The following is an 18124-nucleotide window of genomic DNA, read 5'->3' on the forward strand; positions in this document are numbered from 1 at the left end:
CAGGACGTGACAGTATCATGTCTTCCATGTATGCTGTTACTGTTTTGAGTGTTAATTCATTCATAACTAATACATCTATTCATTGGTTTGAGTAAATGCATTTCTCGTTTATAGAGTAACTCTTTGATTGACTACTTCATCATTTAGAACTGGTAAATGATCAATCGTAGAGTTAATTACACACACATGTGTATGCTTTGCGGACTGGGACCAGAAATCGGCTTTGGCATTTCTAACCCATTTCTTTCCTTGAGGCCCCCATTATTAGCCAGATAATGATCAGAAAAAAATAAAACACATGCAAATAAATGTAGACAGTACAAATAAGCCAAAAACGGACCAGTCCATCTTGCATTTGATCGAAATGTTAGATGGCCAGTCTGCCCCTGTCTTTGTGTGGGTGTGTGATTGTTGTTCTCTTCTCAGAAAGCTCTAAATCATTCTAGGAACTGAACAGACTGGCATTGTTTACAGGGCTGGACTAACTCATTTGGGGCCCCAGGGCACCTAACCTCCAGGGGTCCTACCAGCCTCTCAGGGAATGCTGCAATAACGGGCTTTCCATGAAACTGGCTGCATTACCTTCCTCTGTAAGCCACAAGCCCACATCCAGACATCCAGAAGTGAAACCAGAGTGTATTATGCCATAATAACCCATATGAAATGTTCATGAATGTACCCTCTCTTACCTTTGTTTCAAACATTTGTTATTTTAATTTGTTTAAATGATGTCCTAATATTACTGTTATATCAAGCGTAGCTGTAGACGATCACACATCTGCACGGTTTCACATTTTACATCACTCTCGTTTAATGACATGTACGCTCATTCTCACAACCCATTCATCCATAAAGCAGCACACTGTCATAAACCATAACAACATACAGTACGACTTACAGCACGTTCCATACATAACAATGACCATTTTATAATGGCCAGTCTGGTACAGTTTGCATAGGTAAATAAATATTACACTTTGACACCAAAAAGTTAATATTTGTTAATTATTTACAACATTTTCATATCACAATGATATCCCAAATGGATCACTTTAAAGTCAGCAAAAAGTATTTGAATATGCCACACTTGACCAAATAGATCAACATGCTTGCATATCATTGTAATTCAATACGTATAATTTTAAATCCACAATATCGTGCAAGTTCGATAATAAATTACGTGTAGTGCACTTAAACTACACCTCCCATAATGATATGTTTTCAGGAAGTGAATGAGTCCGAATTGGAAGTTCGAAACGTTCAACCCATACGTGCTACAACAACAAACATATTTAGGACGTTAATTTAACGTTTGTTTTGGTAGCTATTATATTGTACGAAAGAAAGATAACATGACAGGAAAGACAGCGAAAGACCTTTTACAGATGGACCTATATGGTCTACTGGGTATTAAAGACACAGCGACAGCGAAAGAGGTGAGTGATGGCTAGTTAGCAATAAGGAGCTAGCTTGCTAATTAGCTACTTTAGATAACTAACGTTAACTAGCTAGCTTACAAACTTTGACGCCTTGTGTAACTTAGCAGTAGGTTAGTTAGCTAGTTGCTTTGAAGTTGGTACATAATAACATAGCTAAAGACCTCCTATCTCTGCTCTTCCAAAAGGTGCTAGCACAGACGGAAGTGGGTTGTTATACTTAAGCCAGCTAGCTCTGATCCAGTCACCCGACGACAACGAGTTGCCTCTGTTGTGTTAGTAGAGGGGCGAGCACTTAGCCCTGGACCAGAGCTACTAGCTAGGTTGGTTATGAACAAAGCAAGCTAACGTTAGTTACCTAATATTTTTTTTAGGTCAGAATTTGTACATCATGGATAATGTCATTAGCAATATTTTTTACCAAGCCTGTAGGTCTTGTGTGTTCTAAGTAAAAGTATCTTCAAATTGCCACTAAGTGGCGGCATTGTACTGTTCAAAATTCAATGTGTCTCGTGGTCCTATGACAGTTTTTATTAAGATAATACAGAGCCAGCCATTTCTGTAGATGTGGGTTGTATCTGAAGGAAGCATGCAGATGAAGTGCAACACCTCCTGGAACAGATGTCTTCTGAAATTATAAATCAGACTCATAAGCCAATGCATCATGTTGCCAAAATTAGACTGTGGCTTCCTTGTCTAGTACTATAAGAAGGTCCTGTTTGATTCTCCCAAGGGATACCAACAAGTACCGGCTGAGCCAGCATTTGGATAAGTTCAAGAAACAAATTCTCTAACTCAATATCTCTTATTGTTTGCCAGTCAGAAAGTGTACTGCAGTCTGCATGTTAAACAAGTATCATGTTTGATTGCTTGCTCAAACAAAAGGCTGCTCCACCTAATTGAAACATAGTCTGAATGACATTATGTGCAGACATGGGTATTTGGTTTGCTCTGGTAAGATTCCCCTTCCCTTGTCCTATTTTCCCTGCCCATGCTCCATGGGTGACAGGCCTGCTACATGTGTGTCCCCAAATCCAGTCATTTTCACGACCACCTCCGTGCTAAATTTTCAGCTCCTAAAATCTGCAGGCCAGAAGGAAATTAACATTGCTGCCAAATTGTGGGAAGAATTCAATTTCTTAATTGGATTTCAAAGTCTCATCCACCCCAGAGGAGCATTTTAGGGAAGTTAGTGGTTGTGGCTTGGCCAGAAAGAGTCCCTGAAATGGGGAGCTGAGTTTTGTGAGGTTTGCTGATGGTCAGGAAAGATAGTGAGCAGTAGTGCATACACCAGTGTGTGTGTGTGGGGACTGGTATAATTTGTGAAACCAGGTGGTGCAATCTACAATGTCAGATGTCACCGTTGTTTTCTCCCACTGTTACACCAGGAGGACTGCTGTTTTATCATTGAGAGAGGAAATACTCTTTCAAGATCATGTTAATGTGGACTTAGCAACAGCTTGTAAACCATTCCCTGATCAATCTCGGCTTCCTGTTACTCCTCCTGGTTTGAATTACCTCTGTCGTTATCTCTGGTTTTGAAATTCCTCTCATTTTGGATTCCAGATATTTTAGTTAGGGAGCTGGTGGCTTGGATCCTGTGGTTCATGCACATCACTGAGTGAATCATTATCTGGAGTTATTTTTGCCACGTTCTCCTGTAGCTGACAGTTAAACAGACCAGTTATCACTTTTCAGTTATCACTTTTCAGAGACACAGATTGTGTCTCCATATATCTGAGTTATGTGCAGACATTATTCACCAGCAGATGTCTTTATGGACTTTATCATGACAGCGCAGCATTTACACGTGGAGCTCCTTCATCTCCTTCTCATTGCTCTTAGTTTCTGGCTCCCTGACTGTAGTAATGTTAGGCCTCAGTGCCTAAAACAGCTCATGGTACTGTAGCTTAGCTAGCTGTGGGACTGAATAGAGTGACCCCCTGCCAGGCTGGCTGCGTTTCACTGTGCATCCTACCGTTGCACTCTGCTGCCTGCCTGCATCCATTCAGAAGACACTTTCCTCGGGTAGGTGAGTAACTCAGCTGGCCCTTGGCAGGCCCCAATCATGATAATTGTATCACTGTCCCAAACAAATGTTCCTGTCAGGCGAGTTATGCTCAGCTCAGGGTGCATTTTGGAAGCTGAACCGCAATTACATCTTAGTAGACACACACACACACACGTTCTGCTTTATACCCCCGACCTCTGTACATATTTTATAATTTCCTTTTCTTTCTCCCCCTGCACCACTCCCTTCTTCTTTCACTCCCTCTCTCATTTTCTCTCTCTCTTTCTTCCTTGCATGTGTTTTCTCCAGCGGATAATTTTCTAATAATGCCAGATCAGTGTAATTTAGGAGGACGGCCCAGTTACAGAGCAGGTAGTTAATCAGCCACCCATGTGGGTCCTGTTGGGGTCCTGCTGTGGCTGTGTTGGGGCCAGTTGTCAGCTGTAATAGGTACTACAGACGGGTAATGAGTACAAGATGTGGGCATGCAGTAAAGACTGTGGCAGGCAGCGGGTGGCAGAGAGAGCCTGATTTCACCAGGCACCAACCATTAGGCTACTGTTTGCCTGCTGGTATTGTAAGTAAGTAGCCCACTGCTAAGGAGGGAGGGATGGGCTTGATTATCAAATCAAATTCAATTTTATGTCACATGCCCGAATACGACAGGTGTAGATGTTACTGTGAAGTGCTTGCTTACGAGCCCTTCCTAACGATGCAGAGTCGAAAAATAGTCACACAAAAATGGCGTTATATACAGGGAATACCAGTACCAGATCAATGTACAGAGGTACGAGGTATTTGAGGTAGATATGTGCATGAAGGCAGGGTAAAGTAACTAGGCAGCAGTATATGAGTTTAAAAGTGTGTGTGTGCGTGCGTATGCAGTGTTTGTGAATGTGTGTGGGTTCTGTGTGAGAGTGTCAGTGTAGTGAGTGTTTATATAGTCATGTATAGTCTTGTGAGTGTGCATGAAGTCAGTGCAAGATAGGGTCAGTGCACATAGTCCGGGTAACCATTTAATTAAACAAATTTCCACGTAAAATTACCCATGAGCACCAACATGAAGTTCATAGGAGCCTGTTAAATTGGGTGTCAAATGAAAGATAAGAGAACCATTATCCATCCTAAAAATAAGGAATAGACAAAGGATTTGATTTCTGGTCAAACAGATGGAAAAGGGGTCTTAGATAAAATACTTTTTCTGCTAATTATTTTCTAACGGGTGGCATCCATAAGTCTAAATATTGCTGTTACATTGCACAACCTTCAATGTTATGTCATAATTACGTAAAATTCTGGCAAATTAGTTCGCAACGAGCCAGGTGGCCCAAACTGTTGCATATGCCCTGACCCTGCGTGCAATGAACGCAAGAGAAGTGACACAATTTCACCTGGTTAATATTGCCTGCTAACCTGGATTTCTTTTAGCTAAATATGCAGGTTTAAAAATATCTACTTCTGTGTATTGATTTTAAGAAAGGCATTGATGTTTATGGTTAGGTACACATTGGAGCAATGACAGTCCTTTTTCGCGAATGCGCACCGCATCGATTATATGCAACGCAGGACACGCTAGATAAACTAGTAATATCATCAACCATGTGTAGTTAACTTGTGATTATGATTGATTTGATTGTTTTTTCTAAGAAGTTTAATGCTAGCTAGCAACTTACCTTGGCTTATTGCATTTGCGTAACAGACAGGCTCCTCGTGGAGTGCAATGTAATCAGGTGGTTAGAGCATTGGACTAGTTAACTCTGTATTTTTGGACACTGATTTTTTAAAATATATTTTTAATGTATTTAAAAAAAAAAATTTTTACACCTTTATTTAATCTTTATTTAACTAGGCAAGTCAGTTAAGAACACATTCTTATTTTCAATGACGGCCTAGGAATGGTGGGTTAACTGTCTTGTTCAGGGGCAGAACCACAGATTTTTACCTTCTCAGCTCGGGGATTCAATGAATGTAATCAGGTGGTTAGAGCATTGGACTAGTTAACTGTAAGGTTGCAAGTTTAGTTTAGATGTTACAATGATTTTCTACACTATACTTGAAATTAGGAGAACTATTAACATTTTAGTGCATCTTTAACTTCTTGTTTTTGATTGGGGGCAGAGTTCATTAAAATAATAGCAAAAAACGGAGGGAGATTTTACTGAAATTCTGTTATCAAAATTTGCATCTGTGCAGTTCTTCCACTAAATGTGTTTTTGTAAAATGAAATCAATGTTTTTTGTTTGGCCTACATTTTAAGTGAAAAATCCGTCACGGTGCAATTACCCTTAACAATTTAGCAGTCTTATGGCTATTTAGCAGTCATGGCTTGGGGGTAGAAGCCGTCTCTGAGCTGGATGGTAGCAGTGAACGGTCTATGGCTTAGGTGGTTGGAGTCTTTGGCAATTTTCTCAGGCCTTGCTCTGATACCATCTTATATAGAGGTCCTGGATGGCAGGGAGCTTGGCCCCAGTGATGTACTGGGCTGTCCTCACCGTGCCCTGTTAGTCTTATGGTTAATTGCTCCTTTAAGAAGTCTCATTCTCATAATTTATTTAAGATATCCAGCACTGGAAAAACAGTAATGAGTAGTAGACCTGTAGTTGCCACTGTTATTGATTCTCCTCACTCAAGAGGACCTGTCCCGACCTGAGATTTCTACTTCCCATTATCACTGAATTAGCTCACTCTAAAGTTGCCACATTGGCATGTACAGATGACACTGGGTCTACCTCAATTGGGGCTTGCGTGTTACATCAGTGATGGGACCAATGATGTATTTAACTAAATTCAGGGCTACGGGAGCAGTATTCACTTGCCAGCAGTAGATGAGGGAGATGGGGCAGAGTGGGGGGGACCTGGCACTGGACTGGCTTGTCTTATGGAGCCCCAGTGCCGAGCACAGCACTATGAAACCCACAGTCAGTAATCCCCAAGGGGGTGTCCTTCTGCTGTTGGAGTGCTTGCACGCATTTACCAAATAGGCTGTTATTAACACAGAGGGGATCTCTCCCCCACCCCATCCTCCAGCCCCTGAGCCCAGTTCTTCTCAAGGCGATGAGAATAAGGGCCTCTGTGGAGCTTGTTAAAGGGAGGTGAGGTAACCACTCTGAGGGATTTGATTTACTGATGGTGTTACAATTACTAGCGTGGATGTTTTTCAGCACAGCGTGCTTGATGACAGGTTGCTCTTGTTCAAGAGCTCGGTAGGTGTCCGGGCAGCTGGAGAAACCTACTTTGACCTTACAAAATGACAGAGACATGTAAACTTATCAGATTGGTCTGATGATGGCCAAAGCCACTATGTGAGTTGAGGTCACGACCTGACCTCTCATTCGGCTGATGTGTTTCTCTTGGGCAGTGGCAGTGCTGCGTAACTCAGGAGCTTCTCATGACATGAGAGGGGTCGCTGGTCAAGAAGTGGTCCACCTGATCGGGGGGGTTATGAGAAGAGACTGAGTAGGATTAGGTGGTCCAGGAGAGGTGAGACAAGAAATGCAGCAGAGCAGAAAGTGACTGGATAGTAGAGAGGAGAGGTGGTAGGAGGCTGAGGGGGAAGCGTTGCTGCTTGAAATAGTTCTACTGACCTGAATGTTACTCTATGTAGGAAGCTCTCTGAGTGAAGGGCTGTAATAATGTGTAGCCTCACAGAGCGATCCCACCCTGTCTATCCCTCTCTGTACAGCACACCAGGTCCAGACCAGACTACTTTAGACCAGGATAGGCTCATCCCCAGATAGTTAAAATGTCTTCTCTGACTGCTGATGCATTACCACATCCTCTTCAGTTCACTAACAGCCAGTCAGCCAGTCGGTCTGCGCTGTCTGTTTTGGCACATTCCTCAGATCCAATAGTGCAAAAAAAAAATGCAAACGTTGCCCGGAGTTGATGGTGTCCAATGCAAAACAGAGCAGAAAGGGGCCCTTGATCTATCCAGTTGTAATGGACCGGTTCTGATTGATTGGCAGCACGGAAGAGATGAGGTTGTGATGAAAGGGGGGCTGGGAATTGCCAGGGACCTCACAATACGACCTTATGATTTATTTTTTATTTAACTAGGCAAGTCGGCTATGAACAAATTCTTATTTACAATGATGGCCTAGGAACAGTGGGTTAACTGCCTTGTTCAGGGGCAGAATGACAGATTTCTACCTTGTCAGCTCGGGGATTCGATTTGGCCCAATGCTCTAACCACTAGGCTACCTGCCGCCTGATACTTAGCTGCTGATACAATATATATTGAGATTCTCATGATTTATTGCGATTCGATACTGCAATTATATTGCGATTTGATGTTCCAAACATATTGCTCACCATATGTCTGCAGAGAGACGAGAGAGCATGAGAAAATTAGTTTTGATCAGTCAAGGAAATAAGTGCTGAAAACATGTTGGCTCATGTGAAGAAGATGTAGAACAAGCTATAAGATGAAAAATACCAGAGTTTTGGCACAGATACTGCTGACTAGCACTAACTAATGCTACCTAGCAACAAAAAAAAATATTTGCAGTCAAAGTATCAATATAATTTGCGATATGTAACTATTGATTTTTCCCGCATGACTAGAAAGGGGGAGGTGAGAGCATGCAGAATGCTGGCAGGGCTGATTAGGACGTGAGGTCTTCATTGGGCTTGGAGGAGCGGTTTGAAAAGCTGCTTTCTCTCTCAATGGGTCCTGCTTCCTCTCTGGAGGAGTAGACATCGCCTAATGAAAAACACGTTGTCATTAACTCGCCCAGAAGGACCCAAGAAATGCGATTAACATTCCAGAGAACAACTCAGTATAAAAAAAAGAAACGGACTAAAACCTGATTTTTAAGATTACAATGCTCCAAAGTATTTTCCCCCCTAAGTTTGTCACTCATATTTTAAAATGTTTTGGCTTGAGACACAAGATATTAATGGCTGCCATCCCAATTTAGTGACTGACAATGGTACACTGTGTTTGTGTTATTGTAATTTTTTCCTCTGCTGTCAATCCATATTTATCTTTCTTGAAAAAGTTTTGTCAGCATTAAGGTGACAGCAGTCAAGATGTGGCCCCAGTGAAACAGAGCCTAAACTCCCTATCAACTACTAAACCCATTTCCACCCCCTGTACCGTCATATCAAACTTCTACTCATATTTTCGTTATGTTTCCAGGAGACCATCATTTTTTATACACATTTCACTTTTCGGGCCAGTGATGGCATGAAAAACAATAATCGTGTTGGAAATATATTTCAGAGATTCTAGATTGGCAAGATGCATACAGCGGTTTGGAATATTCCGGAAAAACAACCCTGAAGGCATTCTTTCGAAACAACAACATAGTACAGTCTCTACCACAAAGTCCAACCAAGGTGCACAAAATGAAGAACTAACTGCATGCATCTCCAAAAATATGAATCCACTCTGGGGGCAGTTAATAACAACAACACAACACAGTGATGGAGGATCTGGCCCTTCTAGGTTATTGGTTTCAATAGACAACTGAACATAGTGAACTGGGACATAATGTGAATAACAATGTGCTGACCTAAGTCCATGCATACTAAAAGAGTAAACACTCTGACTCTGATTTCATTCTCCCCTTTTTTTCTGTAGATCAAGAAAGCCTACCGACAGAAGGCCTTGACATGCCATCCAGACAAGAACCCAGACAACCCAAAAGCAGGTGAATGAAAATGACATGGCACGATGTCCATTTCTCCTCACCTCGTATACCTGAACTCCATCGACACTAGCTACGTCCATCATTGTGACTTGACACACGCTGAGAGAATATAATGTGTGTGTGTTTGGTGTCTTGTATGACTGGGAGGTTAACATGGGTATTCATGTGCAGTGTGGCCCTGTCAACAGGCAACAAGCTTGCATCTCCTCTCCTAACCCACAACATTACATGCTGACATCTCCACGAAACCCTCTAGAGTCTGACCTTGCTGCCAGATGGACCTCCATGGCTAACCAGAGCAAAGGCTTCCCACAAGCCCTCCAGCCATGCGGGCTGGTCCCAGCCAGACAGCATGACTAGCATTTCTCCGGTCAGCTCCTTTGGCACTATGCAGCTTGTCGTCAACAACCAGTTTCGGAAGTTTCAGTATAATTCTGCGTCGGGAAAAAAAATCACTGTGGCAAAGGTCCGTCGTAAGGCATGTTTAAAAGTGAGGTTTGTGCGGTTGCTGGATTCCTCTTACTATCCCTGATTAAGTCAAAAATGGGAAACAAGGGGGTAATGGGGGGCTGAGTGTTTTATTCCAATGAAATTTGCCAGAAATGAAAAGGAGAGGTTGAAGAATGTTCTCTTTCACATCACATGCACTGATTTACCCACTCACACGAGAGGGAAAGAGCCTTGAGACTGTAGCCCCAAGGGATGGGGGGGTCAAGTTCCACCCCCCCATAGTGCTGTAATAGTCTGAGCTGCTCCGGCCAATGTGGCACTCCAGCAGGCTTTCATTCAGCCAGCTCTGCTCCATGTGCGTAGGTAACTTGACCCGTCCACTTCCACCACAGTCTCTAGCCTTCTGTTTGTGTGCTGCTTTTCTCACAGGGAGTAACAGTAGAGGTCCGTTAGATAGAAGAAAAAAACTCCCATAAGTGAGTGATTTAAGCGTGCAGTAGTGGGGCTGTTATGAGCTGGGGGTTTGCGGTGCTGGGGGGTGGATAGAGGCGAGCGCCAGGGATTGGTGTGGTACTTGTGATTGCCCCTGTGGCCCCGTAGGGCTCGCAAATGGATATGGATTGAGAGGTCTGGGTGGATTTATGTGGGAGAAGTGCGAGTGGATCATTGGGAACCAGGTTTCGTGAGACTCCAGGCACATTTTAACGCAGGAAATGTCTCCATTTATGTCAGCCCCGGGTCCTGCGTTGGCAAGGAGACATCACAGAGCACACGCCTGCTCGTTTTTTGAACCTTGCCTCATTTCGGTCCTCTCCTCCACACGCAACGCACAGCCCCCCTGGTCTCTCTCTCTCTCTCCTGCTCCTCTCTCACCTCCCCTCGCGTGTTAGCAGCTCACTAAGGTATCATTACCATGCGTTGTTAACCTTTGTCCCATTTGGTTGCTGTTTTTTAAAGCTAACATTCTACACATGCACTATGGTCCCCTTAACCACATCTTAAGTCCCCACTGAGCAGGACTATGAAAGAGTGTATGTTTCGATGTACTGTACAGTATTTATTATCTCTAGAACATGAGTGTCCTTGGTGTTTCCTCCCCAGCTGATCTCTTCCACCAGCTGTCCCAGGCCCTAGAGGTGCTGACTGATGCTGCTGCCAGGGTAAGACTCTCTGTCTGTCTGATACTCATCCATCATCCATACCCCCTCCAGGCCCTTTTTCTCTCTTCTCTCCAACTGTTCATCACATCAGACTGTCCTCCTCTCTTCTGTGTCAGGCTGCTTACGATAAGATCTGCGCTGCCAAGAAACATGCGGAGGAGAGGAATAACAAGCTAGATGCTAAGAGGAGGAAGATCAAGCTAGGTGAGCCCTCAAACCTGTGCCATCTCAACAAGCACTTCTCTCAGTTTCACAAAACTGGCTATTTAGGATGATGTGTGTGTGTGTGATTTTCACAGACTTGGAGGCCAGAGAACGCCAGGCTGAGGCCCATAGTGCAGAACAGTTCCAAAACACCAGAACTCTAGAGGAGGAGGTAAGAGATATACAACTCCACAGCATCCTAGTTTCCTACTCTGACCGTAGAACAGATCATACAGGCACGTTTCACTTGAATGCCAATCCCTCATCTACACACAGTCAGGTGGCTAAAACAATCGGCATCCTGGAGGGTGGATGAATCAGAATATACAACACATGCTCAGCTCACCTGCTCAACCTCCTGAATGCTGCATCGCACACAGTCAGCCCCAGAGTACAGCTGTTCCAATCACTGGCTTAGTGAAGGTAACACACACAGCCATCTCTCTATTCTCGGCCCCCACACCCTCTCAAACAGTTGAGCCTACCACTGTTATTATAACGCACACTTTCACGTGTTTCCCTTGATTGAACTTGAAATTCAAGACGTGGGCAAACAACAAAGCTGCAGCCATATCTCACGAAACCTGTTTACTATTATTTATTATAATTTTTTCCCCTCTCCCCAATTTCGATCTTGTCTCACCGCTGCAACTCGGCCTCGGGAGGCGAAGGTCGAGTCACGCGTCCTCTGAAACATGACCCGCCAAACCGAGCTTCTTAACACCCCCTTGCTTAACCCGGAAGCCAGCTATACCAATATGTTGGAGGGAAACATTGTTCACCTGATGACCGAGGTCAGCCTGCAGGGTCCCGGCCCGCCACAAGGAGTCGCTAGAGCGCGATGAGCCAAGTAAAGCCCCACCGGCCAAACCCTCCTCTAGCCCGGACGATGCTGGGCCAATTGTGCGCTGCCCTATGGGACACCCAATCACGGCCGGTTGTGATACCGCCCGGGATCGAACCCGGGTCTGTAGTGACGCCTCTAGCACTGCTATGCAAGGCCTTAGACCGCTGCACCACTCAGGAGGCCATAGAAGCGTTTTCATTCCTTGCCATATCATTATTATTTCCATTAGGCAACATTGCATGACTTGATACACTTTGCTCATAAAGTCAATGGTAAATAAAAGGTTTGGGATGCTTTTCATGTGAGTCATGATGACTTTCACTCAGCCTGTTAAATGCATGTAGTTATGGGCTGTGTGTTGTGACTAACTGACTGGGAGTGATCACCAGTAGGTGGTAGTATTCTATTGAGCTGGTGGTACTGCACCGTAGCTGGTCTTTCTAAAAAAAAAAATGTAAAAAATAATAACTTATCCTAGTTTATCACTGGTAATCTTAAGACGTTTTGTGAATATCGGCCCAGGAACCATCCTTGGGAGAATGATGTTCCTTGTTAACCCTGGGGTTATTGTTCTGTCAGATTGCCCGTCTGAGGGAGGAGGGCTCCAGGCAGCTGCAGGAGGAACAGAGGCTGATCAAGGAACAGATCCAGAGGGAGAGAGAGACACAGCTCCACCACACAGGCACATCAGACTACACATCTACAGGTACTGCACTCACAGACCGATTATTACACTAAGTTAAACAGCTTGGAAAATTCCTGAAAAGGATGTCATGGCTTTAGAAGCTTCTTGACATAATTTAGAAGCTAATTGACATAATTTGAGTCAAATGGAGGTGTACCTGTGGATGTATTTCAAGGCCTACCTTCAAACTCAGTGCCTCTTTGCTTGACATCAAGTCAAAAGAAATCAGCCAAGACCTCAGATTTTTTTTTTTAGACCTCCACAACTCTGGTTCATCCTTGGGAGCAATTTCCAAAAGCCTGAAGGTACCATGTTCATCTGTACAAACAATAGTACGCAAGTATAAACACCATGGGACCACGCAGCCGCCATACCGCTCAGGAAGGAGACACGTTCTGTCTCCTAGAGATGAACGTACTTTGGTGCGAGAAGTGCAAATCAATCCCAGAACAACAGCAGAGGACCTTGTGAAGATGCTGGAGGAAGCCGGTACAAAAGTATCTATATCCACAGTAAAACAAGTCCTATATCGACATAACCTGAAAGGCTGCTCAGCAAGGAAGAAGCCACTGCTCCAAAACCACCATAAAAAAGCCAGACTACGGTTTGAGACTGCACATGGGGACAAAGATGGCAACATCTCAAGACATCAGTCAGGAAGTTAAAGCTTGGTCGCAAATGGGTCTTCCAAATGGATAATGACCCCAAGCATACTTCCAAAGTTATGGCAAAATCGCTTAAGGACAACAAAGTCAAGGTATTGGAGTGGCCATCACAAAGCCCTGACCTCAATCCTATAGACAATTTGTGGGCAGAACTGAAAAAGTGTTTGAGCAAGGAGGCCTACAAACCTGACTCAGTTACACCAGCTCTGTCAGGAGGAATGGGCCAAAATTCACCCAACTTATTGTGGGAAGCTTGTGGAGGGCTACCCAAAACGTTTGACCCAAGTTAAACAATTTAAAGGCAATGCTACCAAATACTAATTGACTGCATGTAAACTTCTGACCCACTGGGAATGTGATGAAAGAAATAAAACCTGAAATAAATCTTGCTACTATTATTCTGACATTTCACATTCTTAAAATAAAGTGGTGATCCTAACTGATTGAAGACAGGGAAGTTTTACTAGGATTAAATGTCAGGAATTGTGAAACTGAGTTTAAATGTATTTGCTAAGGTGTATGTAAACTTCCAACTTCAACTATATATATATATATATCTCACAAGTTGGATTATCTTGATGGGCACTTCTTACATACCATATGGTCTAGCTGTTCCCACAACAGCTCAATAGGGTTGAGATCTGGTGTCTGTGCTGGCCACTCCATTATAGACAGAATACCAACTGACGGCTTCTTCCCTAAATAGTTCTTGCATAGTTTGGAGCTGTGCTTTGGGTCATTGTCCTCTTGTATGAGGAAATTGGCTCCAATTAAGCGCCGTCCACATGGTATGGCGTTGCAAAATGGAGTGACAGCGTTCCTTCTTCAAGGTCCCTTTTACCCTGTACAAATCTCCCACTTTTACCACCAAAGCACCCCCAGACCATCACATTGCCTCCACCATGCTTGACAGATGATGTCAAGCACCCCTCGAGCATATTTTTAGTTTTTTCTGCGTCTCACGAATGTTCTTCCTTGTGATCCAAACACCTCAAACTTAGATTTGTCTGTCCATAACACACACACACATATATATATATATAAAAACACACACACAATTATATGCTGAGGTGGGGGGTCACGGTCCACCACCCTGTTACAAGCTTGTGCCAAGCTACAAGCATGGTCCACCCCCCTGCAAGCACTTGTGTGTTTTCAGGTTAATCAACAGTCTCCTGCCGGGCAGCAGGCCACATAACAGTCTGAGCTGCTCAGGCCAATGTGGTACTCCAGTGCCCATATAGAACTTTATTCTTGAAATGTTGGTGATGTAACAATACGAGCGCGCCTCTGACAGTTCATTCTACCTTCTCTAATTCTATGCTTTTGTTTGCCTCTGGTGCTGTCTGTCAGACCCACTGCCAATCCTGTCTACTGAACCAGGCCAGTCAACAGGGCAGTGAGCAGCCAGTCGGACATATATTATACAGTACACACCCCGCCTGGACAGAACAACAATGGTTTGTCTTTGACTTAGAATTTGTTACAGTATGTTGCTTAGGAACACAAAACTGTTTGGAATATTAGTATGAAAGACCTATTTTTGTCCTTTGGCAAAGAAATGACCTAACTACATAATACAGACCTAACAGAAACATATACAGCTTCATCATCTGGTCGACTAGTATTCTAACTCTTATTATCATATTTGCATTTGGGGGGAAAATATGCTGGTTCTGGGCTGTAGCCATGATAAACCGTTGTCTAAATGTCTAATAAAGGGATGTGATGGAAGTCAAGGTTGTGGGAGATGAGGTCTTGGCCTGGCCCCCCTTTGCGGCTATTCACTAAGTCATGCAGGGTCAGCACGTCTTCACCGAGACCCTCTCTGCTCGCATGCTATTGGGCCTCTGCGGTGAGGCCTTCCTGGAACAATGCCCTGTTATGGCTCCAGAGGCGCCCAGCGGGTCAGCCGGCTTGGGACCAGTACAGTACGGTGGGGGGGGGTGAACAACCAAAGGCTGATCATGTATGACCTGCGGTGATGCGAGGCAAGCGGTCCTGTCCGTCTCCCAACGAAGGGGCAACAATTTCTTGACTACTGTGACGGAGCCCTCCCCGACCAACCGCACTTCTCATTTGTCTTTTTGACATTTTTTTTGTCTGCCTGAATAAATAATAGTTTCTTTGTCTTTCTCTGTCTCTCCCTTTCCCTCGCTCTCTTGCAGACTCAGCTGTTGGAAGGCATTCCAAGAGCAACGTGACCCCCAAATTAAAAGTAAGTTATAATATTGCTTTTAGTCGGGATTGGAAGAGGGGTCAGTGTTTTTAGGGTTGAGATTCTTGGAGAAGGAACATGGGAAGAGAGGGAGAAGAGTCTCCGTACTGGTGTCCTCCTGAGGAATCTTTGACGGGAGTTAAACCATGGCCAGAACCTCCAAAGTATTTCATTAGTAAGGGGTTTATGATGGAAACCAAGACATTTGGGATATAGTAGAGAGCACATACACTCCCCAAGTGCGTATGTGCCCTGTTCCTGTCTGTTCCTCTCCTCCAGTGTACTGTAGTCCATCGTCAGGAGAGCTGTAACTACGTAAATAGAGGGTTATTATATTTCCTTTGGAAACCACTCAATCCACATCTATTAAAGGACACGGGGGATGTTAGCTAATGTCTTTATATATTTCATCTTGTTAAAATGTCTGATACCCATCAAGAGCGGTGTATCCCCTAAAGAATCCGCTTGTGTTAGGAAAACAAACATCAGGGTTGAGGGCTGAGTCTTGCTACGGTATTAAACATATCATATTCACGTACTGTACATGTGAATATTGTTCCATACATTGCTCTAAGGGGCAGTTGTATCTGATAGTTGGGCACACGCAAGAAGTCAGTCAGATTTTGCAGTATTGATAGATGTAAATGAATGACATCTGTATCATTTTTATATTACAACGTTCAAGCCGTATTGTTCCTGGCCCAATACCATTGTTCTTTCCTTCAGTATTCTAATACAACAGGCTCAATTTTGGGTATCTTATCAGTCTTTTCATCTTTCAATCTGACAGAAATTGAATAATTTTGTTGATGTTATTTTGGTGTAGAATATATTCCAAAACTACTGGGGGACATTGACCCTTACATTTCTAATACTCCTCATTGATTTCAACAGTGCTATTTGGAAGTTCATCATAAACCATTGTTGTCCTCCCCACTGTGGCAGATTCTTTGACAAGACTGTTATTTTTCGTGTGAGGGTATTTGTTTTTGTTCTAAAATATTTAGGTATTTGCGGCTTCCAAGCGTGCATATCAAATGTACCAGAGCAGTTGGGAACTGCCAGGGAACTCCAATCTCTTTAGAGTTGTTTAGACTACCAGGAGCATATACAGCAGCAATGTGCTGGAGCAGTCTGAAATTTGGGTATCATCCAAGATCGGCTCTGCCTTGTTAGAAGATTAATGGGATACAAGGTTATCGTTGGGTAGGGGAGAACTGCCTTGAAAGGAGAAAGCACATTTTCAAAATAATTGTTCGAAAAAGAATGGTGTGTAGAATGGTGAATTCCCAGAAAGGCTCCCTCTGACAGTGAACAGAGTGTTGGTCTGGACCTAGTCTGGCCGCTTGCCTTTGATAATTCTGCTCCAGATAGTTAGCGAGATAAAGTCTTGACCCTGCAGGGTTATGAATGGAATTAGCCTGTTACATAACATCTTACTCAAGAACTAAGCACTGGGAAGAAGAAGCATTTGCAACTGAAATTATGTACAGTTCAGATAATTTACTGTACGTAAACCTGAGTCAACTTTTAGCTGTCAGCCAACATGTCAGCCAACAGACACATGCATTGATCTGATTTTCTGTAATATACCATTGCACTGCTTAAAAGCCAGATCAATGCCAGTGGGCTGGACAGACCATAATATTGTGACCATAACCATGAACACCAAGGTTCCAAAGAAACCCCCTAGGATTGTGGTCAAAATACATTTTAAAACATTTAATCATGAGCTATTTCTAAATGATTTGGCTGCTGTACCCTGGGAGCTGATTTATCTAGAGGATGATTTAAATCACGCTACAGGAATGTTTTATTGATTTGCTCACTGAGGTAATGGACCATCATGCCCCTATAAGAAAGAGTACAGTTGGTGCTTGTCCATCTCCATGGATTGATGAACTGGTGAGGCTTTTTCTCAAAGAAATATGGCAAAGTCTTAGCAGCCAAGTCAAAATTAGAAATTGATGAACAGAATTATAGAACATTACGTAATTATGCAGTTAAATTGAATCAAAAGAGAGAAAAAAGTTATTTTACAACAATGCGTTTATTGATTGTAAAAATGATTCTAAAAAGGTATGGAACACAGTTAAGGGCTTACTTGGTACATCTATCTCATCATGCCCATCTAGTGTGGAGGTTGACGGGAGAATAATAACAAAATCAGTTGATATTGCCAATGATTTTGCAGATTTTATTTTACAAAGAATAATTAAATTACTGAGCAACAATGTAAACATACATTCTTCCAAACAAGCTATTGTCCAATGGATTGATGATCATATTATGAGCAACAAGATCTGCTCTTTTAGTCTACAAACAGTGTCAGTGGAGGAGGTGTTAAACCTATTGAAGTCATTACCTGATGGTAAGTCATTACCTGACAGGTTATGGTCTTATGGACAATTTTTTTGCTTCGCTGTGCTGCTCCCCTGTTTGCAGTTCCACTGAGATACATTGGTCATTGGAAAAGGGGATGTTTGCAAATGTATGGAAGCATGCCAAACAGTGTCCTATTCCGAAAGACAGCAAAGAACCCATTACTCCTGCCAATAGTCGACCAATTATTATACCCCCTACACTCAGTAAGATATTGGAGGATATTGTGAGTAGACAAATGTGGGAGTACATGGAAAAGAATGATCTGATTACAGCCAATCAGGATGCTTATCGCAAAAACCATTCCACTACCACTGCATTGGTTGACATGACTGACCAGTGGCTCAATGCTATGGATAATGGCAAGTTTGTGGGTGTACTATTTTTTGATTTTAGTGCATCATTTGATTTA

At 43.2% G+C, this 18124-nt stretch overlaps 1 protein-coding gene across 2 annotated transcripts in view; it reads left to right on the forward strand.

Annotated features, from left to right (window-relative positions):
- Nucleotides 1-1220: 1220 nt before the first annotated feature.
- Nucleotides 1221-18124, forward strand: part of LOC115138460 (dnaJ homolog subfamily C member 17-like) — a 65627-nt gene continuing 48723 nt past the window's right edge. For both annotated transcript variants that reach the window (XM_029675327.2, XM_029675325.2), the window contains exons 1-7: nucleotides 1221-1436; nucleotides 9032-9101; nucleotides 10653-10711; nucleotides 10828-10915; nucleotides 11011-11087; nucleotides 12342-12468; nucleotides 15281-15330. In XM_029675327.2, coding sequence (XP_029531187.2) covers nucleotides 1353-1436; nucleotides 9032-9101; nucleotides 10653-10711; nucleotides 10828-10915; nucleotides 11011-11087; nucleotides 12342-12468; nucleotides 15281-15330 — 555 coding nt within the window. In that variant the 5' untranslated portion in view covers nucleotides 1221-1352. The remainder of the gene's footprint in view (nucleotides 1437-9031; nucleotides 9102-10652; nucleotides 10712-10827; nucleotides 10916-11010; nucleotides 11088-12341; nucleotides 12469-15280; nucleotides 15331-18124) is intronic.

Source organism: Oncorhynchus nerka, linkage group LG12 (assembly GCF_034236695.1).
Source record: "Oncorhynchus nerka isolate Pitt River linkage group LG12, Oner_Uvic_2.0, whole genome shotgun sequence".
Lineage (NCBI taxonomy): Eukaryota > Metazoa > Chordata > Actinopteri > Salmoniformes > Salmonidae > Oncorhynchus > Oncorhynchus nerka.